Source organism: Rousettus aegyptiacus, unplaced genomic scaffold (assembly GCF_014176215.1).
Source record: "Rousettus aegyptiacus isolate mRouAeg1 unplaced genomic scaffold, mRouAeg1.p scaffold_m13_p_8, whole genome shotgun sequence".
NCBI classification, from domain to species: Eukaryota; Metazoa; Chordata; class Mammalia; order Chiroptera; family Pteropodidae; genus Rousettus; species Rousettus aegyptiacus.
This window is the reverse complement of record NW_023416311.1, coordinates 55,595,548-55,622,113: the sequence shown is the minus strand read 5'-3', so window position 1 is coordinate 55,622,113 and position 26,566 is coordinate 55,595,548. Positions and strand designations below refer to the sequence as shown.

General features: G+C 35.0%; 1 protein-coding gene and 1 long non-coding RNA gene across 8 annotated transcripts in view; one reads left to right on the top strand and one right to left on the bottom strand.

The window, feature by feature from the left end:
- The first annotated feature begins 1,047 nt into the window (after positions 1–1,047).
- Positions 1,048–11,453, top strand: LOC107504067. 2 transcript variants are annotated; one of them, XR_004952597.1, is made up of 4 exons: positions 1,048–3,474; positions 4,076–4,132; positions 8,190–9,311; positions 10,847–11,453. It is a non-coding gene; the product is annotated as an uncharacterized LOC107504067 (long non-coding RNA). The 2 variants fall into 2 exon arrangements; XR_004952596.1 differs by lacking the exon at positions 1,048–3,474 and having other exon boundaries at positions 4,034–4,132.
- The window catches only part of MCTP1 (multiple C2 and transmembrane domain containing 1), a 432,111-nt gene continuing 411,157 nt past the window's right edge, over positions 5,613–26,566 (bottom strand). For all 6 annotated transcript variants that reach the window (XM_036226011.1, XM_036226013.1, XM_036226012.1 and 3 more), the window contains 4 exons: positions 19,160–19,269; positions 16,492–16,601; positions 8,469–8,566; positions 5,613–7,532 (listed from right to left, as the gene is read on the bottom strand). In XM_036226011.1, the coding sequence (XP_036081904.1) occupies positions 7,461–7,532; positions 8,469–8,566; positions 16,492–16,601; positions 19,160–19,269 (390 nt within the window). In that variant the 3' untranslated portion in view covers positions 5,613–7,460. The remainder of the gene's footprint in view (positions 7,533–8,468; positions 8,567–16,491; positions 16,602–19,159; positions 19,270–26,566) is intronic.

The window sequence follows — 26,566 nt, the reverse complement described above, 5'->3', positions numbered from 1 at the left end:
GGCAGTATTTCATCTTTTCTTATAGCTGAGTAATATTCCATTGTATATATATATATATATGTGCCACAGCTTCTTTAGCCAAGCATCTATCGTAGGACACTTAGGTTGCTTCCATGTCTTGGCCACTGAATAATGCTGCTATGAACATCGGTGTGCAAAAATCTTTTCAGATATGGGTTTTTAAGTCTTTTGGGTAAATGCCCAGTAGAGGATTGCTGGATCATATGGTAGATCAATTCTTAGTTTTTTGAGGAACCTATATAATGTTTTACAGAGTGGCTATACCAATTGGCAGTCCCACCAGCAGTGTGTGAGGGTTCCTTTTTTCTCTGCATCCTCTTCAACATTTGTTATACTTGCCCTGTTGATTATAGCTATTCTAACTGGTGTGAGATGGTATCTCATTGTGGTTTTGATTTGCATTTCATCTTTTCATATGTTTTTTGGCCATTTGTATGTCTTCTTGGGAGAAGTGTCTGTTCAGGTCGTCTACCCATTTTTTGATTGGATTGTTTGGTTTTTTTTGTTGTTATTGAGTTGTTTGAGTTCTTTGTATAATTTGGATATTAAGCCCTTATCGGAGGCATTGCTTGCAAATATATTTTTCCATTCAGATGATTGTCTCTTTACCTTGTTAACAGTTTCTTTTACTATGCAGAAGCTTTTTAGTTTGATGTAGTCCCATTCATTTATTTTTGTTTTTACTTCCCTTGCCATTGAGGTCAAATTCATAAAATCCTCTAAGTCCAAGGTTCGTGAATTTAGTTCTTATGTTTTCTTCTTTGTAATTTATTATTTCAGGTCTTATATTCAGGTCCTTAATCCATTTTTAGTTAATTTTGTTGTGTTACGATAAACAATAGTCTAGTTTCATTCTTTTGCAGGTGGCTTTCCAGTCTTTCCAGCACCATTTATTGAAGAGGCTTTCCTTTCTCCATTGTATGCTTTTGGCTTTTTTGTCCAAAATTATTTGCCCATATAAACATGGGTTTACTTCTGGACTCTCAATTCTGTTCCACTGGTCTGTGTGTGTTTTTCTGTCAATACCATGCTGTTCAGATTACTGTAACTTTGTACTATAATTTGAAGTTGGGCACAGTGATGCCTCCAGCCTCATTCTTTTTTCTCAGGATGGCCTCGGCAATTTGGCGTCTTTTGAAGGTTAGGCAAATCTAGATTTCTCATTTTCCCATGATTTCAGTTCTTTTACTCTTCTTTTCAAAATACTTTTAAGGTCATACTCAATTATGATAATGGACTTAAGGGGAGTTTGAAAGCCATTTATAAAGAGTGGCTTAACTGGTTCCCTCAGTGCCATTTTTATTGACTTAATGTAGTTCTTTAGAAAAATAACTAAAGTAAAATTTTCTCTAAAATTACATAGGAGAAAGAATTGTAAGCAAATACATTGCTAATAGTGATTGTATTTGTGATATAATTTTGAATATTTTCACTTCTCCAAGTTTATATGTAATGTGATTTATATTTGTTTATAATACCAGTAGCCAAATTATTTTTTAAAAGTAATACTCCTGATAAGCATCTGTCTTGAAATTTTCTAAAGTCTTATTTAAACTGGTATCTCCTGGATTTTTTTAAATACAAATTTAAATATAATTTTTTATATTAAATATTTTTAAAATTATTAAAAATGTTTTAAAATATGCCTATTTTTCAAGGTAGGGTAAAAGTAAACAAAGTTTCAACTAATGCAGATCTCAAATAATACAGTATATACCCGTCCTTTTGAGAGCGAATCTGGCTTACCAACTCATTGATATCCTTCAGTCAATTAAGCCCCTTCTAAGTACTGCCTCTCCATATGGAGTGGGGTCATTACTTTAGTGAATTCTTAAATTGCTAAAGGTTAAACTTCATGCAGATACCTTGTGTAGAAGTATTCACAGAACCTGAAAATTACTTGTTCTCTGGTGTTTTTTTTTTTTTTTTTTTTTTTTTTTTGTATTCAACACCAAAAAACTGAGAAACTAAAATGTTCCTTAAATGCTTTTGGGAGCAATTTTTCTTCTATCATCATAGATATGGGAAAAAAATCACTTTTTAATGTAGATCTTATTATTTACAATATTAATGCAAATACAAGCAACAGCCATCTATTGAGAGAAATTCGAGTCAAGGTCCGTTAACACTGTTCTCCAGATCATGTTATTTTGCACCTCTTCTGTGAAGGCCAGGAAAATGGCTTCTTGTAGTGTCCTGTTTTAAGTAGTATGATTCAAAACACAATGTTTTAACAATTTTTTTTATATAAATACGTTGCATACCTACATCACAACTAAAGTATGCTGGAGAGTATCATTTCAATATGTTTTGGGGAGAAAATTTCTCATCTGCCTGTCAGGCTTGTGTCACAGTCATGGGAGGCCATGGGAGATCACGTAAGTACATGTGTGTTCTTTGTGTTTTCATCATAGTGCCACATGAATGGATCTTGTGTACCTGGTACCCCAACCCACAGAGTTAGTGTGCCTGATTCTTGGTTTTCAAGTGCTGAACGTTTTGTGATACCCCATCCAAAAAAAGTTTTTTCTGTTATATCTAAAACTGCATTTTATTTCATACAGGGAAATTCAAACAATAATGTTCAGCAGCTTTAAGTAAATGGAATACCACATTGATCTGTTTTAAAACTATTCCAAATATTCATATTATGTTGGCTTTCCCAGGTGTGTTCCCATGTGCTTCAAAAAAAATCTGCTATGGTTTGCTAGATTTCTGTGTTAATGGAATCTGAAATTTGTAAGTGTTTCAGGAAAAGAGAAGTAGTAGGTATGCCATTGTGTAAAGTTTAATCAAAACTTAAGCTAACTACCTCCTTTATACAACGAAGGCAACAAATCACAAACGTTAGTCCCTCTCTGTGTAATCGAAAATAGACACTTAAATCTTCATCAGATTTTTCTAAAAGTTGATTAGTTCTTAACACCAATAAATTATTTTCAAGTTACATTTTGACTCACAATTATAATTACTGCTGTATAACGGAAGAATATTTTGTGAAAAATAATGGAGTTTCTAGTTCTCCGAATAGCTTTATTAAAAGATCTCTGAAGTTGGGACAAATATCGGCATTTTTTTCCCCTCATCTTTATTCTGTGGTCCAGCTATCTCTACAGTTTCTCTTGACTATTATTGCAGGTGTGTCTCCAGTAATCCAGAGACAATTAAGTGGTTGGGGCCAGGTATGAACTTTATGCAGTTAATATTTCCCTTAAACTTGTTACCAATTGAACTCCGGAAAAATTAAATGCCTCAAGTTGACTCATGTCATTTTGAAGCTTGTCTTTGACCAGAAAATGGAACTGAGCCTCTGTTATCATCTTGCCTCGCTAGCAGCAGCAGCAGCAGCAGCAGCAGCAGCAACAACCCCACTCAGCCAGGTCTCAAGATCTCTTCAGATGCATTCCTTCCGAGAAAATAAGAGAGGGTCTGCAGGTTTGCTCATTAACTCAGGTTGGTCACTCCTTTTCTCTTTGGAAGGAATATTGAAAAATCTACAGCAATTTTATTTTGCTACAAACAAAAAAATTTGGCAAATTACTTTCATAACTATATGTCTTAATACAGAGCTTTCAAATTAATAGAGTAATACTGTTAATTGACTAGAGCAGTGCCATTTGGTTACCTTTTTAAAAACAGAGCCTCATAATTTTTCAGTGACATTTGGAAAGACAACCGTAATGTAAATTTAAAAACCTATCTACAAAACTTGCTTGCACATAGAATACATTTTTGTTAGTTTAGAATGTGAAGGAAGATTCAAATAAATTAAAACTCATTTGAGACCAATTACATATTTGATGATGATTTTTTATTTGGTTTGCACTTAAATCCCCTTGGAAAGGCACAGATAAATTTTAGCAAACCTTTCACAGTGTCATTCTTATAGCATGTAACCACTTTGGGCATTTAATGGTCAATTGCATGATATTCTTACATAATGGGAGACTTTCCCATTATGAGATTCAGCTGTAGTAATATGTGAATGCCACTGTACAAATGTAGAAACTGAGGTGTAAGAGGTAACCAAAAAGTTTTTTTTTTTTTCTTTCAGTGAGTTACACAAGTCATCCTGGGAAAGAGAATTATAATTGAAAGGAACAACACTATTGTAAGTATTCATTACATTATTTTTTATGTGGTTTTAATTCATACTTGACTGAGCAATTAGAAAGGCTGATTCTAGATACTCTAATCAAACAAATTAATAGGTATCTGTACACACACACACACACACATACATACATACATGCTTACACTTGACATTTAAAGTCTCCGAATTTAAATATGCTTTAATTTAATACCTGAGGCTTTTGCGAGAAGTATAATGGTGCCTGTCTTGTATTTCTAGAGCATCAACTGGTGTGTGTGTGTGTGTGTGTGTGTGTGTGTGTGTATAGTGTATGTATGTATATATTGTTTTCTTTTTAATGCTAAGTACAAAACTCAAAAATAAACATTTTGGTACATTTAACAAAGGTATAAACTGAAACTAAAGCCTCTGAATATGACTTGATAATACAAGAGCGTTAGGGTCATTTGGATATTGAGATCAAAATGAGGGAGTTGGGGAGTTAATATAGTCCCTGGATAAGAGAGTTTATTATTGAATATTTACTTTTAAATATAGGATAAAATTCTGTAAAAGATACTTTCAGAAATATGTCAATTAAATTTTGCTCTCCCTATACTTTGGTTCCAGATTTGATTTTAATATACTATCATTGGTTTGACTGTTGCCTATGACAGGATAAGTCATATAGTAGTTACTCAAGAAGTATACTACAACACAAAGGCATTTAAAGAATCATTTGATTTTCCTTGTGCATGGAATGCTTCAAAAATAATTTGGAATCCCAACAGAATCTATCAGTTTGAGTCTGTGGAACAGTACCAAAATGAACAAGAAGTAGTAAGTTCTTTTTATAGATGAAAAAATTTTAAAATATGCATTTCTTATGAATTATCATAGTTTAGAATATGAATGACCTTCAATGAATTTACTAAGTTACTGAGGAATATATTTAGCAGTTCATGTGAGTACTGTATTTAGCAGTCCAAATAGGTATTAGACTTCCAGCCTTTTAAGTAAAGTATTTTGAAATACTTACATGGCAAATCTCTCAAAACTAAAGTTAAATAGATTTGTAAACCCCTCACATAGCAGAAAGAAATAGTTAAAATTCTATTAGCCTCTCGTTTTCATCCTTTGAATATAGTTGTTTCTTAAAAGCAATGAAGAGTCCTCTGAATATCACTTTCATGTCTCAGGATAGTTCTTACTCCTCTATCAACCTCATTGGACGGTCATCCCTCTTAAGGTATTTTTCTACCACAGTCAAAAGGTTTCAGGGAAAGCCTTGTTTGTCCAAACCAAGCATGAGTTTCTTTAAGAGAAGTGTCATTAATAAGATTATACACACAATCATCCATTACTCCTCTCTCAACCACTAAAAAAAGAAAAAGAGTGCTGATTATACTTAGAAAAGGGTTTTGTTTTTTTTTTTTTGTATTTAATGCAGTGAATGTATAGTCAACATTACCATCGAACTAAACATCTGAAATTTCATAGAACAAAACAGAAATAAGTCATCTGTTAATGGTTACTATCTATTAGGTACATGAGGTTGTAGAATATCAGGCTTGTAGACATTTGAGTAGACACTCAACGTGGAACATAAATCTCACACAAGATGTAATCAGAAGTTATTTCAAGCAAATTATCCTATCAAACTTTCTGTAGTTACATTGACTTCATGGAATGTTACATATTAGCAAGAAACAGTGATGGTATGTGTATATAAGCATGTCATTACAAACATGATGCACTAAATAGAGCATATTGAGGTCAAAGCCTTTCTGTAGAAAGGGAATTTAATTGACATTCTTTCAACCATAGTGTATAAACAGATCAAAATAGTTCTAGCATAAGAAATAGTATTTAACAACATAGCTTTAAAATAAAAATACTTTAAAAATCAGCTTTGATGAGATTAGATTTATTTTAAAGAGTCTAGAGTGAAATATATATTTCTTGCTTCTGGTTTTTCTACATTTTCCAGCATAACCCCCACCTTCACTCTATCCCAGTATATTATTAATAAAATAGTGCAAAACATTGTAACAATTTCAACCAAGCTTAATCCCCAACCAGGTCTAGGGAAGTGTAAGACATTCTCACCAAATTATTTCTCTTTCCAGAGGTATACTCCCTTGATATAACAGGGAGTTAGGTACAAAAACTACCATAAATCTTGAGAATGCAATTTTTAAGTATAGATGATTCTATAGTAAGTAGTGAAATATTTTTAAAGGCAAACTCCCTTTCCCCATAAGCAGTTTATTTTACAAAATAAATTTTCATGCATTCATATTAATTATCAAGAATGATTATTTCTATAAATGAATGTAATGAAACACTGACATATCACTTAGCACATTGCATTCTCCTCTACATTAAAATTCACATTAATAACAAAAATCATAGTAGGCGTTAAAGCATTTCAGTAACTTAATAAGAAAGCAGATACTTTTCTCTGTGAGAACATTTGAGTATTAAATATTTTTAGATTCACAGAGGTGTAATCTGACACCAAAAGCAATGTGGATTTAGTTTGCTAGTATGTTTGACTACTGAAATTTTTGCTAATTTGCTCATTTGGTACAAATTAAAATAGTGGTAGGTATAAAAATTCAGATAGGCAATCATTTATAAACCTGGCAGTATTTATGTGTAATTCTGTAGAGATTTAAAGGTTTTAGATGGAATGATAGAAGGTCTGAAAGTTTTCTTTGTAGAGTGTAGAAGAAGATCATTTTGAGGGGTGAATGTACTTTTACTAATTAGCTGAAAATCAACCTAGTCATACCTAAATTATTTGCTCAGGAATAAACGTTGGGCTCTAAAGTCAGAATTTAGGTTAAATTGAAATGCACCTGTTCCATTATTCATGTTTTGGGACTCCCCCTCCCTTTTGAAATGTATAAAACATAGAAAATTGTAATGGTTACTTTCAGATAAAAAAGTCACATTAAAAAAAAAAAAAACTAAACTCAAATGGACATTTACATTTTACATAGATTTAATCAGAGCACAGCTAAGCGCTTAATCTGATCTGCCCCTTCCACTTGTAATTAGAGAAGTTTGTATTTCCCAGTGTTAACCATTCTTACATATGTTGTTCCAATGTGTTATATTATTAGCCACAACTAATAAGGCTTTCACGCAGCAATAACTAAACCTTTATCAAATTGATTCTGTAAATGGAAGTATATTTTCAAAGACAAATGTTCTTATACACTATTTACAAATTCTCTCCATCACGATAAAAAGGCAAAATAAATAAAAAAGCAGAAAGAAAGGAAACACTGCTGAGGCTTGAAGGCTTTTTCTTTTATCTTCCCAAACAGATGCCGGTCTTCTCAGTGCTGGGAGCTAGCTAGCCAAGATTGTTTTTCTTCCTTTTACATGGGCTATGAGAGGGATCTGGTTTCAGTTCTTGGTATTGCACCTGTTTAAACAGAGTTCAGAGAAAGACTGGTCAGGTGGCTGCTTTCTGGCAAAGGAAGGAAAAGCAAAGACTGCTTAAGGGGGAAAAAGTGCTCACTCTAGAAGCTGTATGAGATCTGCATCCTAGCTGCAGAGAACAATAGAATGATACAGCAAGAGTCTAAAGGGAAATCCTGCCAGAAACTACATGAGAGCTCTGATGTGAACTCTGGTAACAGACTGGGGTCTTCACTGCCCGTAAGACATTACGCTGAAAACCAAACCATCTCCATTTATTCTGAAGATACAGATAACAGTTCTTTGCAATTTATTGTTTTTATAATATAGGCTTAATCTCCATCCACCCCACTCATGTCTGATACCAATCAAAAACTCAACTGAAACAAAGGAAAAAGATACCACTGTAACCCACCTTCAAGATTTTGATAAAAACATTTCTCATTTTACATTGAAAATAGTTGATTAATGGCATTCATTAACATCAAAGGATTTCAAAAGATTGATATGTACCCCAGTCTTCATTCCCCCCACCACTGACCTCCAAAATATGCATCTTTAAAACTCAATTTGTGCAAATTATGCAAAGTTTTTCCTCTCTCAAATGTGCACTGGCAAACTTTGCTCTCATCATTTAATATTTCCTATTTCCTCCCTTCAGGTAATGGTGACTCTTCAGACTCCAGTGGAACCTTCCTGGGAGGAGGATTATCCCTGACAGTTCTGGCAGGTTCTTTTTGAAACACCCCCGTCATGCTCCATTCTTATCTATAAGTTCTTCTTGGTTAGCACCCCAAGTGGGCTAAATTTCTGAGTGGCAAAATCTGCTACAGGCTTTATAAATTTTACCTGTCTCTTCTAAAACCTTTGAAATTAAAAGACTATAAAAGTTAAAAACCAATGCTACTCTAAAATAGTAGTAGTAATAATATCTACATACCACTTGTATATCTGAAGGGACTCTGGAAAGGAAGTCAAGTAGTTCGTTGTTATCGATTGCATAGGGACACCGTAGTTTTTTTGTAAATTTATTGATGCCTGAAAAATAGATCAAACATTATTGTAATCCCCAAAGTTTGGAATTATAGAAACATTTCTGGCAAAAGTATTGAAATAATTTGAAAATCTAGCTTGAGCCCCTTTAGCCTTGACTGAATCAGTAAACCCAGTTTCCTCCTCTGTCTTACTTCCTGTCCTCGTTCCTTCTTTAGTCCCCTTCCTCTCTCCTTCCCAACTCAATGGCTGATTTCTTTTTCTCTGTTACTTTAGTGGCTTCCTTCGCAGAAAAAAAGACTATCTGGGAAACAAAAAGCACATAGCAAGAATGAGCAAATGACCCTATCTTGCTTTCCCCTTCAGTGTTACAGTAATTAGAAGCTTTGCTTTAGTGTTCCATCTGTGTTGAAATTTGCCTTAAAAACAAACCCAATCCAAAATGTAAGGAGACAAGAAGTCTGATTTACTGGTTTTCTCCTCTTCAAAAGATATATATATTTTTTTAGTTGTGTGTGGTATGTGGGGGTATTACTATTTTGCAAACTGAATGTTTAAAAAAAAAGTGACTTTGATTTTATTTTTTAAAGACCTAAAATAAAGGATTTACCACCAGCTTAAAAAAAAAACTTTGAAGATGGCAATATAAAAGGATCCTAAACCTATCTCCTCCTTTGAACAGACCACATCTACAACTGTTTATGGAACCATTTTCTCTGAAAACACCCGAGAACCTGGCTAAGTGATGACTGCACATCAGGCAAGTAAGAGAAGGCCCACACCAAAGCAGGTAGGAGAGGCCAAGACCCAGTGTCGCAACAAAGCCTAGCCCCAGTGCGGAAACCAGTCTGGAGGGAACTCCAAATCCTGAGCTCCCTGAGGAGCAAAGGATTTGAAGCCTACATCAGGCACCCCCAACTTTTAAGACTTGCACTTGAGTGATGAGCCCACAAAACATCTTTTTTGTTTTGTTGAGAAATAATTGGCATACTTCACTATATAACTTAAGGTGTACACCATAGTTTGATTTACATATATTGTGAAGTGATTACTACCATAGTTAACATCTGTCATCTCGCATTGAAGCAAAAAGGAAATAAAAACTTTTTTTGTGATCAGAACACTTAGGATCTGTTCTCAACTTTACTGTGTGACAGACAGCAGTGTTAACTAGTCATCATGTTGTATATCATATCCCTGGTACTTACTTTGTAACTGATGTTTGTGTGTACCACTACCTTCCTCTGATAGTCACAAATATCTATTTTTTGTTTGGTGTTTTTTTTTTTTTTTTAATACATTTGATACACATTATATTAGTTTCAGGTGTACAACATAGTGATTAGACATTCATGTAACTTCAGAAGTGAGCACCCCGATGAGTCTTGGATCCATCTGGCACCATACATAGTTATGACAAGATTATTGACTCTATTCCTTAAGCTATACTTTATGGCCCTGTAACTTTATAACTGCTAGTTAGTGCTTCATCCCTTCACCTTTTCACCCATCTGGCAATATTCAGTTTGTTCTCTATCTTGAGTTTGTTTCTGTTGTTTATTTTGGTTTTTAGATTGCACATATAATTTACTTCATTTAGTATAATAACCCTCCATGTTGTCACAAATGGCCAGATTTTATTGTTTTATGGCTGAGTAATATTCTGTTGTATATATGTACCACAGCTTCTCTTTTGTCTACTGACATTCAGGTGGGTACCGTATCTTGGCTATTATAATACCTCAGTGAACATTTCTTTCCAAATTAGTATTTTGGATTTCTTTGGATAAATACCCAGAAATGGAATTGTTGGATCATATGGTAGTTCTATTTTTAATTTTTTGAGGAACCTCCATACTGTTTTCCATAGTGGCTGCACCAATTTGCAACCCCACTAACTGTGCATGAGGCTTGCCTTTTCTCCATATCCTCACCAATGCTTGTGGTTTATTGATAGCCATTCTGACAGGGGTGATCTGATATCTCCTTGTGGTTTTCATTTGCATTTCTCTGATGAATAGTGACCTTGAATGTCTTCATATCTCTACTGGCTGTATGTCCTCTTTGGAGAAATGTCTATTCAGGTCCTCTGCCCATTTAATCATTTTTTTTTTTTTTTTTGGCGTTCAGTTATAATAGTTCCTTATATATTTTGAATATAACCCCTTGAGTATGTTGTTTTTGTTTTGTTGGTGGTTTCCTTTTCAGTACAAAAACTCATTTGATGTAGTCCCATTTGTTTATTTTTTTTCGCTTGTTTACCTTGTCTGAGGAGACATATCCAAAAAAGTAAGAGTGATGACAGTTTACTGCTTACATCTCCAGCAACCATCCGTCTCACCTAGCTGCAATCTCTGCTGGTTTCCACAGCCAGATGTTATGAGCAGTCCTTCCAGGCACTGATACCCCAGGCCGGGGAGCCAGGTATGGGGCTTGGACCCCTCCCTCCTCAGAGAAGACCTCCTCAGGTGAGATATACCTCCTGATTCTTAATCACCATACTGTGAGTGTGTGACCTACCCATTCTACATGTCCACCCATCCTACCAGTCTCATTGTAGCTTCTTTATGTCCTTAGTTATAGGATATTGTTCTGTTCAGCCAATCTTTAGGTTGTTCTCAGTGATGGTTGTTCTATAATTTGGATGTAGTCATAGGAGGAGGAGTACAGGTTTACTAACTCTGACATCTTAACCAGAAGTCCTTTTTGTTCTTTTTTAGATATAAGTGAGCTCATACAAGTATTTGTCTTTCTGACTTATTTCACTTAGCAAAATGCCTTCAGGGTCCATCCGTATTCTCACAGATGGGAGGACTTCCTCATTTTGTATGGCTGAAAAATATTCCAGTGTGTGTATATGCATACACACACATATATATATCCATTAATAGGTTGTTTCCATTTTTTGGTTATTATAAATGATGCTGTTGAACATGGGAGTGGGCAGATATTTTTTCAAGTTAGTGCGTTCATGATTGATAGTTCCCTTTTTAATTTTTTGAAGAACTTCCATACTGTTTTCCATAGTGGCGCTACCAATTTACAATCCACCAAAAGTGTACTTTTCTCCACATTTATACTAGCATTTGTTTATTTCTTGTCATTGTGTAAAGTGATATCTCACTCTGGTTTTAATTTGCATCTCTCTCATGACTAGTGTTGTTGAATGCCTTTTCGTGTACCTGTGGCCATTTGTATATCTCTTTCAGAAAAATATCTATTCAGGTTTTTTCCTATTGAGTTGGATGAGTTGGATACTAACCCCTTATCAGATTTATGGTGTGCAAATATTTCTTCCTATTCCACAAGTTGTCTTTTCACTCTGTTGATGGTTTCTTTTGCTGTGCAAAAGCTTCTGAGTTTGATATAGTTCTGTTTTTTATTGTTGCTTGTGCTGTAGGTGTGAGTCCAAATCATTACCAGGACCCATGTCAATGAACTTTTTTCCTGTTCTCTTCTAGAAGTTTCATGGTTTCCAGTCTTAGATTTAAATCTAAATCATTTTGAGTTATTTTTTTGTGAGTGACATAAGATAGCGATCAAGTTTCATTCTCCTACCTATGACCATCCAATTTTCCCAGCACCATTTCCTGAAGAGACTGTATTTTCCCCATTAAGTATTTTTGGCTCCCTTGTCAAATATTAGTTCACCATATATGTTTGGGTTTATTTCTGGACTCTCAAAATTGGTCTATTTTTCTGAAAATACTTACCTTGAAAACCAATAGGACACACATTCACGAGACCCACAAGACTATAGCAATCTGAGAAATAGTTCTTAAAGGGCTCATGTACTTGTACTCACCTGTCCCAGGGCCCAGCACAGAAGCAGCCTATCGAAGGACACCCATACTTTGTGTGGAAGAGGCTCATTTGCTTGTCTTGGAACATAGTCCTAAGAGACAGGCATTTGATTTGGCACACAGTCAGGGGTCTGCTGGGATGATCTCCAGGGATGGGCTTTGACCTATCTGCCTGGTTCCAGCTGGCAGCACCATTTTTTCTTTCCCAGCAGTCACCATCTCTGTGCTGTCCCTGTGCCTTGCTCCAGCCAGTTGGCACCATCATCATGCTGTCCCTGTGCCATACTCCAGAGCACCATATCTTCCCAAAGGGAGCTATTATACAAATCTGGTGCCCTGGTTTTACGTCTAGATTTATTTCTTTAAAGTAGTTCAAGACAGTGATGTAGGAAGAGCCTGAATTTACCTTCTATAGCTACACATGGAACAATTTCTGCTAAAAAAAGATCTGAAAACTAGCTGAGCAATTCCTTCACATTAGGCAAATGCAAAAAAAAAGCCATAGCGAAGTAGGTAGGAGAGGCTGAGATGCATTCTAGCCATAAACCCTACTCCTGGCATGGTGACCCACAACTGGGAGGAAACAAACCAAGAGCGTCTTCCTGAGGGGCAAAGAGTTCATACCCCATATTAGGCACCCCAACTTTTAAGACTTGCACCTGACAGACAAGCCCCAAAATATCTGTCTTTGAAAACTAACTGGGTTTGGGCCGACAAGAACCTAGGCCATAAGTACTGAGAGAAGCCTCTTAAAGGATTCAGGCAGACTCACCCATCCCAGGGCAGTACACAGAAACAACTGTTTGAAAAGTACAGAGATTTTATGTGGAAGATTCATTTGCTAATCCCAAAGCCCTGAATAAACAATCGGGAAAGGATAGTCTCTTCAATAAATGGTGAAAAAAACTGGACAGCCACATGCAAAAGAATGAAACTAGATCACTATCCTACACCAAATGTGTAAAGCAACTGCAGATGGATTATAGACTTGACTTTAAGACCTGAAACCATAAAACTCTTAGAAAATATAGGTGGTTAAGCTCCTTGACACCAAAAGCAAAAATAAACAGGTTGGGCTACATCAAATTAAAATGTGTCTGTCTGCACAACGAAGGAAACCATAAACAAAATGAAAAGGCAACCTACTAAATGGGAGAAGATACTTACAAACCATGTATCTTATTAGGGGTTAACATCCAAAATATATAAAGAACTCAAACAACTCGATAGCAGTAAAACAGACAATCCCATTAAAAATAGAAGATCTGAACAGACATTTTTACAAAAAAAGATACAGATGGCTAACAGGTACATAAAAATATGCTCATTACTAATCAGGGAAATGCAGATCAAAACTATAATGACATATCACCTCACAACTGTTAGAATGGCTGTTACAAAAAAGACGAGAAAAGTTGGCAAGGATGTGAAAAAAGGAATCTTCATGCACTGTTCAGTGGGAATGTAAATTTGTACAGCCACTATGAAAAATAGCATGGTGGGTCCTCAAAAAATTAAAAATGGAACTACCATATCAAGCAATTTCACTTCTGGGTATTTATCTGAAGAAAACACTAAGTTGAAAAGATATGTGCATCCCTATGTTCCTTCAGCATTATTTATAATAGCCAAGACTTGGAAACCAAAGTGTCCACCACTGGATGAATGGATAAAGAAAATGTGAGATATACACACACACACACACACACACACACACATATATATATGTAGACTTGCGTCTACATGTTTGTCCTTGACAGTATTGTCTTAAGTCAAAAAACCAAATATGGTATGATCTTATTTATACATGGAATTAAAAAAAAAAAAAGATATAGAGAACAGATTGGTGGTTACCAGAGGAGGGGGTTAAGTGGTAGATGAAGGAGGTCAAAAGGTACACATTTCTAGTTACGGGGATATAATGAACAGCATGGTGACTATTGTTAATAGTACTGTATATAGTAGTACTGCTAAAAGAGTAAATCTTAAAAGTTCTATCATAAAATAAAAATGTTTCCATCTCTGGCATTGAGATTTTTAGAAACCAATTTTCCTTTTAAATTACAAGAAATTTACATTTAATGCTCGCAAAAGATGTTGCCGTGATTGACTTACTTGGATCACTTCTTAGATTAGAACAGCCAAGAACCGTTAGAGATGAGCAATATCTACCCATATTACATTATTCAACAGTTAATCTTCTGTACTACCTGAAGAGCAAATATGGATAAGGGGCAAATGCAGGTGAAATTGGAGCCATTATGCAACAATTTAATGAGACAGAAATGTCAAAATATTGTATAAAACTAGAAGTATCTATTCTACATATTCTGTTGTATAATTTAGAATTACAATGGGATAAGTCTATTAAATGTATATTGCACTTAAATGACCAAGTAGATACATATAAAACAATATAACAGCTTTATAGGAAATCAACAGACTGGTAAAAACTGGGTCATAAACTACAGCATCTTGGCTCTTCTTCAGAGAGTTCAGCAGAAAATTTTCTTCTGCAATCATGATTTTGGTTTCTGTGTTCTTGGGTGAAACCCATCTTGTAATTCCGGTTAATATTTCATTAGTCGCCTACCACTAAAGGAACACAGTTCTTGTTTTATTTTATTGGATGAAACAAGAGGTCTGAACACGTTCTCTAAAATTTATAGTTAAGACAGCTAGCTAGTAAGGCTACCGCAGGTGACATAGCTAGATGTCCACCATGGGATCCAGTTTCTCAGAACCAGGGGAAATTAAATCAGGTTTACCTCCTATCATAACTGAAAGGGCAGGTCTGCGCCTAGGTAGGTTAGAGGTAATAAACAGTCACACCTAATGCCTTACCCTAATTCCTTCAATAAAACAGCATCTGTTTTAAATATCAGAGGAAGTAAAAAAAAAAGTAAGGGCTTGAACATACAATAGAGACACAAACATGAATGCCCTTCCCTAGTACAGTGAAAGTACTGTCTTGGTTGAAACTGTTTCCTTAAACTATAGAAATAAAGAAAGGAAAAAATAATCACTATTCCCCCCATTCTCTCTCCCTAAGATGTAAAGGTAATGACAGTGAGGGTAAGAGGTCTCACGATATGACATGATAGGCCAAAAAGAATAGGGAGATAGGAATTTTAAAACTAGAGGCTTGAAGACATCAACCCTTTTCATTTTGTTCCAGCATATTTCTTTAAATGCCTTAAAAAGAGAATAGGATGTTTTGTTCTCTTTGCTTTAGTGTAAGTACATGTTTTCTGGAATTAAGACCCATTTTGGTTCTTTGCATTTTGTATGGGTTTCACTATCTTAGGTGTATGCAAGCCAGATGCAAGTAGAGACTTCTACCTCTACCCATAGATATACATATATATATATATGTGTGTGTATAGATATATTATACATTTAATTTTGAGATATATATAAAAAACAAAATATCGATATATATAATTAATGTCACAGTTTTATATGTAATTGCAGAGACTGAGAATTAAATTTTCTAAACCAAGAATTTTGTCAGATAAGGGAGGGAAAAAAACAGAACTATGAAGAATGTTGAAACTACCACCTAAATAGAGTCTAGGTACTTGGGAACTGTTGGCATGCAGCATAAGTGCATTAACTATTAAGACTTGAAAATATCACCTTTAAAGAGGGTTTTTGCAGAAGCATTCTTATTTCATACACATAAAGCAGGTTTCTTGTTCCTAAGCAGCCTGTCAATGCCAAGGATTCTTTTCCTGCATCCTAAAGGTGACCTCTTTTACAGGCAGCCATATATAGTACCTGTTTACAGACACTTCCACAAGATAAAGCACCACAGCACAAAAGCATATTGTCTTAAATGCACCATGTAGATTGAAATGCCTCTGTTTACATATAAGTAGTGAAAATAAATCAGAGTGATATCTAGACGAAGCTACACTTTGATATATGAAGAATCTGTACAACTATGTTTATAGTATGATGGAGCCTATGGTGCCAGATAAGAAAAATGCATTTTGCAGGTAAACCTAAATCTTTATACTGTTGCGATTTTTAACCGACCTGTCTCCTTTCATCATGGAGTAGCTTCATGACCATAAATATAGGGAACTACTGACAGTATTACTCATCCCTAAAAAATAGTTTGATTTTAGCAGCTAAGACAGTTTTAAAAAAGGCTTTACTTACCCCAGACAAGGACAATGTATCTCAATGGAATGAAGTACAGGATGACTGTGAACATACAGAGGGCTACAATCGCCAGCCAGCTTAAGAATGGGACGGTCCAGTTGAAAGTACTAAATGAGAAATGAACACATCAGCAATCAGCATTTCTTATAAGTTAGGCCCCAAGACACTTCAGGAAAATATGAAATTGTACATGATGTAGATAAATGTTAGTGTTTTTTTTTTTTTTTAACTTCCTGGTAATGAACATTATGTTCACTTGGGGTAACATTTGTCCAAGGCAGTTTTTCATCCACTAAAGAATGATTATTAAGATGTTTTCTTTCCTATACTGTGCCTCCGCATAGCACAGAAATTATTCCTTAGTTTTGTGGCATATGGCTTGCTTTTTATGTCTCTCTAGGTCAAATGTTCCCTAAAAATGTTTTTTGGGTTTTTTGTTTTGTTTTAGTAAAACAGCCAAAGTTGGATCCATCTGGTTGTCTTGTTTTCAGTAATTCTTAGGGTCTAGCTCTTCTGTCTTTGTCTTTATCCTCCCATAGCCAGAGTGAGCATCCTATATAGCTGTTGCCAGGTAAAGGATCATGAATTCCCTCCCTCGCTGACACCTGTGCTTCCTCTGCTTCTGCCCACTTATGGAGAGAACAGAAGGCTGAGGGTCTGCTTGCTTTCCTGTGGCTTAGCTCAGAGCCATCCATCACACCATTCCATGTATGAGGGCACTGGCTGTTAGAAATCCCTTCTGGGCAGCCTCTCTGAAGGGTTCCCTGTGTTCTTTCTCTTCTTGGAAGGATAAATGTCAAAGAATCCTTACCAGTGTAGCTAATGTCAGGGGGGAAGATTGCCCTTTTCTATTTCTACAATGCATTATAGAACTAAATCTAGAATATTGATCGCCACCTGTCCCCGCAAAGAGACACAATTCAAGAAAGTTCTGGAATGATTGATTATTTAGCAACAATGTGTGCTAATTATAGAGGCTTTCACTTGTACTTAAAGATGTCTTCTGAATCTGCTTTCTGGATAAAATTTATCCCATGTAACCTCAGGGGAATCTCTCTTTTTCAGTTTTCAAAAAATTGTTGTGCAGAAAAGATGGCTCCTACAAGACTAGATCCTATGCCATGTTCCTCCTATACCTCAGCCTGTACTTATATCTATATCTCTGTCTTTACCTATGGAAAATTCTATAAAATGCAGTTTTTCCCAACAGTGGTCCACAACCAGGATCTGGTAATATCCTTCAACGGGACATAATGTTTTCCAGCCAGGCACCTGTTCTGAGGTCTCCTACCACCAAGAGTTACAAAGACACCTCTTCCCCTCAGGCATCACTAGCCTGACCTCAGAGCTGACCTGGGATCTTCTGGTATAAATCAGCTGCTTCTATCAGGTAGCAACACCCAGTGTACTTCAGAAAAAGGACAACACTCAGTAGGGAAATGCCTCATTTAGGACTTTACCCTGTGCTTCAGTGAATAGGGAGGGTGTGGAGAAGAGGGGAACATCCTTAGAGATGGAAAAAACATGGAGAAGAAAAAGTGGGAATAAATTTTCAGAAGTCTGAGACTGAATGTTGCTTACAGGCTTACTTGGGAGAAAGTGAAAATGCAGCATCTATGCATATGTGGAAATATATTAAAGTTCATTATCTCTTGAAACAAGAAAAGCACTGGATGACTGACTTACACCTTTAGATTAAGTAATTTACCCCTTTCAAATTCTATGCTCAAGGGTCTACATCTACAGAACACTTTTGTTTATGAAAATTAAACAATAGATATATGAAACTAGAAAAATGTAGGCTTTTCTGGATGTATAATGCACCTTCTTGAATAGACCATTTAGCAATCAATATGTAGGCCAATTTTTTCATAGTACTACAGGATCTTAGTGTGTGTGTGTGTGTGTATATATATATATATATATAGATTTTACTGATAATTGTAAATCACCTTATTGTTTTTATAATTAAAGTTGTTGAAAAAATGTATTAGTGAATAAAATTATTTGAAGTAAAACAAGTAATAAAATTAAGAATGTAAGTTTCTTAATTTTACATTAGATCTCAACAAAGTTATATTTCCTTATTTTAGAAAATTAAGGAATGGGAATTCTTTTTTAAAAGATTATAAAAGTGCTGTGCATTTTTAAATGATAGCATTAGTTTATTTCATCTATAATTATGATCTCAGCTATTTAAATACACAAATTTGAAAGAACATTTTTACAGGATGCTATATATGATTTTTTAAAATTTTAGAGTACTTGATGAAACTATAACTTAACCAATAATAAAATATAGGGTGTCTTGATTACCTGAAAATCTAATTTTGCTTGGTTTATATCTTTCTATCACAATTTCATGTTCTGTTAAAGAACAAAGTCTTTCACTGTGAAAATGTGCTAAAATTTAGGACGGTGTTATTTCTTCAAAGCTACAAGTATGACTTCTTTCCAACCAATATGTTCTAAATTTCAGGAAGGAAATTGACAGAACTTTCGTAAAACCAAAGTCTGGCAGAAACAAAGTAAACAATGATGAAACCAAGCAATAGATCACCCAGAAGGAGTGTCCCCTGCCAAAAGAATGTGGCATTTCACCCTCTGAGAAACAAATGGACACTGTCCCACAGACAGCCAGAACTCACGTATCAGCATCACTTACTTCTTTATCCTTTCACCAAAGGAAGCCACTTCATCTAGGATGTTCTGGACACTGATGCATACCTCCTGGATGGCATAGATTTTATTTATAAATCCCTTTTTTTCACTGTCCTAAAATATAATAAAGAGATGTTCTGTAAGAGTAATGGTATTTTTCAGTGCTTGAATTCTTTGAATTGTCCTTCTTATACTTTTAAACTTAAATAAACTTCATGTCTGCATATATATTTATATATGTGTATATTTGTATAAACATAAATATAAATGGATACATGGAGCCCATGAGAATTTCAAGATATGAAGGGAGGTGGATGAGGAAGAGTAGCAGCATCATGGTCCTGTGCTAGTACAAAGGTGGTTGCAAAGCATGAGACTCATGAACAAACATTTCGGCCAAAGGGAGGGAGCTGTAAAGGTCACGTCTCGGAAGACCAAATTCAGAATCTCCACTGACCCTGGAGTCACCATGACTTGCTACTAAGCAGACCCAGGTTTTTGACAATACCACCCCCACAATGTTTGGTCTTGGCTCCAGATATTTCGACAGCAGAGAATGCTGGGCACATGAGAAGACCTGTGAGCAATGACAACTGCAAAAAAAAAACGACAAGGTCAACTGAAATCCATTAAGTAGACACTCCCTGGATATTACCTTAGATAGATGAGAAACACATTAAGCCTTGTCCCCCTCTTTAGAATAATAGTCACAGACTTCATAATATAGTCACATATGCTATATTAGCATTGAAACTAAACATTTTCCCCCCTCTTTGTACTTAATTTTTCATTTTAAAACTTGTCCTGGATTTAAGCAAAGCTGGTGTGCTCCAGGAACAGGTGGATGGGGATTGAGCATAAAGCACCCAGAGAGTGGTGTGAACCTGGGGAAGTGTGCACATTTTGTAATTTTAGACCCAGAGGAAGAAACAGTGGTGGCCTTTCACGATTGAAAATTCTGCTTAGTAGCCTGGCATCACAGGCACTTGCCTAGGCTGTTTGGTGGAGACCATCCAATCCTGATTCCATGACTCCATTCCTCCATGCCAGCTTGAATGTCTATGGAAATGTAGATCCAATTTCATTACTTTAACTTCTTTTGAACACTTGCGTACTGTGCCAGAACACTTGAGACCTCATGTGGCAGTCAGTGCTTGCTGAAAGCAGCCAGGAAGCTAGAATAATAATGTCGTCATGTTGCACATTTACATACTGACTTCCATTTCAGAAGAGTCTAAAGCACTCTGCACTGTGAACACTTGGCTAAGACTGGCATACTGCCACCTTAGAAACCAAGGGCAAGTGAATGACAGGTGTGTGTGCAGCCTCCAAAGACAAAAGGGTACAAGTGGCACTGAGGACGTACATGGAGACCAGTTTTATAATATGATTTTTCAGGTACCAGTTACTTAGAGCCTTCATTTTACATTTAATTCCCATGGGAGATACCTTGCTTATACCAAAATGGACTGCAGACAACGAGGTAGATGAGATGCATAAGGCTCAAAGTGTAAGGAAAATTGTATACTCTTTGGAGTCCCCACTATCTTCAAAACTTGTCCTCACTTATTACAGACATGGATGCAATTTTTTGTCTCTTTTCCCTCCCCAGTAATTAAACAAAATGCATTCATTTCATCTAAGTACTTTTGCACTTCAGAATAAAATGGATTACCAGTGGCTCCCTTTAGTTCCTCTTATAATTACAAAGTTAGTCAACTAATCATCTCCATGGCCTTCAATGTTCTCTCTTAAGCACCAGCTAAGTTCTTTTATGTCTATTAGGCCAAATGTCCTTATAAATATTTTTCAACATACAGAATAAATCAAGCTGGAGTTGAAGCATGCTGGTTGCTCATTGAGAATAATGTCTTACTAGTTTGAAATTATGTGAAAAAAATTTCTTCATAGTAACAATGAAATATGTAACATACTTAGGCATAACCTTAACAGGAAATGCACAGAATATAAGCAAAGAAAATACATATATTGCGTTTCTGTATTGGGACACTGAATATTAAAAAAATGGTTTTTTTTTTAGTTAAATGTATAGGTTTAATGCATTTCAAGCAAATTTTAATGTGTCTGGAATGGAGTGAAATGGGGAGAATTTGTTAAAGTGATTTTAAAATTTGGAAGAATAAATGAGTGTAACCAAGAAATTTTTGTAATAGAGAAATAACAAGAAGGCATTTATCGTCCCAGACATTTAAGTCATTAAAATAGGAAAGATGAGCATTTAAAGAGAGATTGGTGTATGATAAACTGCCATCATAAATAAGGAAGTATTATGTGTTAACTATTTGAGGAAAATTATGTTAAATTCTGCCTTCATATAATCTCAGATCTATTTGAGATAGCCCAAATCTACCTCAGCATCTACCTCAAAGAGATAGCCCCAAATATGTTCTAGATTGAAAAGCAAGAAACTAAAAGAGGATTATAAAAGCAAGAAAATATAGCATTGTCATTTACTGACCTTGGAATAGGAAAGAACTTTCTAAACATACAAGCAGTAAAGGAAATCACAAAAGAAAATAATAGCAAAAGTTACATAAAATTAAAAACATGTTAAAAGTACTAAATTTAAAAGGCTAAGTGGGAAACAATTAGTAATAAGACAAATCAAGAGATGGGATTTCCAATATATTCAATAAGCATTTGAAAAAATACATATTGCAGTTTGATTTATAATAACAAAAAGAAAAAATATCACTAACATGGTACAATTTGTAGACTTATGAAATCACAAAATATTAAAGAGAACATTTAAAGAAAACAAAAATGCTTATGATCTAATAGAAATTTAGAATGCAAGAAGTAAATGTGATAGAATAGAAGCTTAACTTTTGAAATTAGGTTGGAAAAAAGGTGAAGAGGATATTTCAAAATATTAAAGGTAATGGAAGTTTATCTTCATACTTGTAATATTCAAATTCTTTGCAATTAATATGTTTTAATTTACTTTTATAATCAGATTCTCCGATATCATTAAAGGAACATGGGTAGAAGAAATAAATGAATTAGTACTCATTGATCATGTTTTACATGTTTTTTTCTTAATGCATTTTTTGTATTATTATACCTAGCTTAAATTCTTTTTAGAAGGAAGTAGAATATAGACACTCATTGAGCATTACAAAGTGCTTTTCACATAGCACATTTAATCCACACAACTGTCTTATGATATATTTTTCTTCACTCTACAGCAGAAGAAACAGGCTCAGAGAAAAGTGACAAAGCTTAGGTTAGGATTATAACTGGCCAATCTGTTCCCTCTGTAATATACCATGTGACTTTTCCATTCTACTCTGAAGGCTCAGACTGAAAAACATTTAGAAACATTGTAGACACCGTGATCAGCAAGAAAATGAAATCTGAAAATTTCATTCAAAAGTAGGAAGTGAAAGATGTGTTAGAAACCACCAGATTTAATTTCAATAATGCAGTATGCAAATATTAAATAAAGGACTTTATAAATAAGATATGTTTCTTAAGGCATCTACAAAGACTGTTTTTAGTAGATACATTAAAATCTAAGTGCTGATGTATGATTATTGGCTAAAGAGTTTTAAAGATACACTCAGTCTTAAATTTCTTTGTTTTTTCCTGCACTGCCATCCCATCTTTCACCCCTAACACCTATCCACCAAAAAACAAAATAAGATGGTCTGTAATGTTGGCAAACTTTTGAAAAGCAAATGCTTTGGGATAAAATTTTTATTTTGAAATCTCTTTCATCAAATTCTATATTCCTCCACTGTGGTCTCCAACCAATGAAGTAATTACTCTTTATATATAGTATATGACCCAAAACTGCAATGGGTAATGGAATTGCTCTGTGTTGCATTCATATATTTCATACTTTTTTCACTAATGTTCAATACTTTATTAGTAGAGAATAAATTGGTACATTTCTTTTATTGTCGTTTTTGCTTTCCTTTATAAACCAGCAAGGATAAAAGAAATATCAATCATCCAAAGCCTTGGTAGCGACACTGATTTTTTTTTTTTAATGCATTATTAAAGGTTTTTTTTGTTGAAGATGTAAGAAAAAAAAATTAGCCATAAAAGAGCTATAACTATAAATCTGAGAACATGTGAGATTTATAATGTACAACTTTTTCTAATGATTCTATATAATTTTTAAAAATCTTGTTATATTTTAACTAGTCCATAAAACATCAATAACTGCAAACGTGAAGTACAGTGATTTTTTTATATTCACCTATTTTACTATCACTTGTCACAGCAGAAAGTTAACTAGATTTTTTCCAAAGAAGTATCTACTTCCTCGCTTTGAGATAGATATTTAGAGAATCTAAAGGCCTAGCAATCAATAGGAGAACCTTACATATTTAAAGAGTCCTATTTATTGACTTGCACACCAAAATGACAAGTGCCCCCATTACTTGATTCAGTTTGAATGGAAACAAGAAGCCAGTGCGATAGGTGTCAGAATGTGTATTATGGAATCGAGCTCCTCATGCATCCAGTGCATCCTGCCACAGTCTTGAATACTATTAGATACCGGGCTATTGACTATAGCTCTTCTGTGAGTAAATATAGCCTCACATAGCACAAAGTGTACAATTGTGTTTGGAATATGTTTATATTTCAAGTGATTTATTTTTCATGCTAACGATAGTCTTGGTGCACAAGTTAGTTCACTCGGTAAAATGCCCTGCAAAACAGACTTCCTCTCAGATCTATACTTCTAACCTATGGAAAATATATTCACTAAAAGGTATAAATTGAATAATGTCTCACAAAGTGATAAAATGTTTTCTCTGTGCTGATATGTCTTCTTTTTCAGATATAGAAAACTGTGTTTCAGCCTGAAATCTAGAATACTGAAATTCTCACAGAGAGCAGTTCAGCAATTCACAGAAACCCTTGGCTACTGAGTCTTATCTCAGTGTTTTACTCAGTTCTTAATATAAAATCTTACCCAGGTTACTTGGTGCCTTGGCTCTTTTCCCGATATCAGCCTTAAAAACAGGAACTCTCCAATGAGACATTAAGGGATTCTAAGATATATTTCAGATTAGAGGACAGATGGACACCATTCAAAACTATATTTTTCTCTTAAAAAAATGAAACAGTTCTCAACATCTACATTTCAGAGTTATAAAGAGGACTAAAATAAGACGTAGAGCTCTTAGTGCAAATGCCTGGTATAAATAAACTGTATAATTATCACTATTAGTAGTAGCAATAAAACTGGATAATAATTAAAATGACTATTTTTCTTTATATTAAAAACAAAATTTTGAAATATTAGAATTCTCAAATATATGAAACCTTTCATGCACGTTTAGTTTTGCTCCAGATGACACAGTGTTAACTTGTCAGATTCCATTTTAGAAAATGATGGCTGATTCTTTATAATGTTAAATTGAAAAGATCTTGTCCCCCCTTCTGCTGATTCTGCACATTTTGTGCAGAACGAGCATTTACCTGGTCTTAATTTTTTGTTTCCTCCATTGCAAGGTAGCCCTATGCTTTTTATTTTCATTTTCTTCAATGCAATTTTTAATCTCACTTAGTTGTGCCTTGCCTTTGTTAGTTAAATGTTATACATTTTGCATGTAATTTTAAAGGTGATTGTAAAGTAACAAAAATTTCAAGAGAGAAATGCCCCCTGGGCTAGGCAATGTAAGCAATAAGGATTTTTAAAATGGCAAGGCCTGGCACTAGAAAGGGTTATGCTGAAAGCCAGGAAAGAATGGAAGAAAGGGAGGGAAGAGTTAGATAATAGAAAAGCAGAAGAAAGAGAAAGAGAGAAGGAGCCTGAGAGAATGGAAAGAGAGAAGGGAGAGGGAAGGGGTGAGGTAGGGGTGGGGGAGAAAATTTGCAGAAGAGACACTCAGGGATTGAAGGAGGATGAAGAGACACAGAGTTTGGGCAAAGAAGGAGATTATCTTTGGATCAGAAACAAAAATGACATAAAGCCGAGGCAAAAACAAAACTTGTTAACTAAGCTTGTTAACATCTAATTAAGGAAAAATAATTGTTATTTATAAAAGGCTGTACATGAAATATTTCATTTTTGTTAAATATAAATGTAAATAAACCTTATGGAAAGCATCGTGGGGTGAGGATACACCTGTTGCAGGGGTGGGGAGTTCCCTGGAACCAAATTTCTTGCTACTCAAACCCCCATGTCAGGTAGGCCCAAAGTGACTTGCAAGTCTCCCTCTTCCTAATGATTTAAGAAAACTCCTTTTAACTGTCCTGCTATAACTTGAAAGCTCTTAAAAGATTAGGACTATATATCAATATTGAAACTTTTGACTTAATCTTGCCAGCAGGCAGGAAGTGCTTTTTCCAGAGAGTGGCTTTATAGATTATCCCAGCTCAGCTTTGGTCCCTAGAGAATTTCTGCTTGTGGAAGGACTCTCAAGCAAAAGGGCCCGTAGGCCTGGCTCTGGGCTAACCTTGATAGAAGCCACAGCAGAAGCTTTGAGGCTGCTCTTTCCAAATAACCAAGAAGGAAAATAAGTGACAAAGGATACTTTCACCCAGGACAATACAAAGGTTGAGATAGGAATTTGTATGCCTCAAGGGGTTTTTTGGTGACATCAAAATAAAGAGACTGTGAAAAGATTCTGAAAATGTGAATGCACACTCAGGATTAAGGTGGCCTCAGATAAATCCACCTTATCCTGTCCTTAGACCTCATTTTAAAATAAAGAAAAAGGTTAACTAAGGTGTGTCCTAAAATCCCTCCTGGTTACCAGTTAGCCATTTTTTAGAGAAGATAACAAAGGATGTGGAATAGTCTCTGTCCCTCAGAGCCATCTGAAAGCTGGGGGGTGGGGGATGGGATTTCTCCTGCTCTTTCTATGGGTTCCATAGTTGAAGCTTGAGTGATAATAGAGAACACAAGCACCCAGCTTGTTTCTGCATCCCAATAGCAGATGCTAGCTTTTCTTTATCCCGACTTCTAATAAACAAGTTGTGTGTATGTGTTTTTAAAAACTTCTTCTGAAAAATCATTAATTTCATTTTCAGATGTGTTTTTTAATACGGTTGGAGTTCAAATGCAGTTCTAAGAGGGCAGCTGAGAATTTAGAGAGAGCTATGAGCACTCTATTATTCTAGATAACCCCAATATTATTTATAAAGATGACTAAATTTTTAACTGGCTCTATTACTAAGTATGGTTCCAATTCCGCCTCCATTATTTCCTTAGCTATGTGATTTTGAGCAATTTACTTATCTTCGTCTGTGAAATGGGAATGATAATGGAATTAAATGAGATTAATTCATTTAAAGCATTTATCACAAATGTCTGGAACATAGAAGTGCTATTAGTCATTAACAATCTGAAGAGAGGGAAAAAGGAAATACTATAAAATTTTTAAATGCTAAATTTTATTAAAGATGACAGAATTTCCCCTTATTT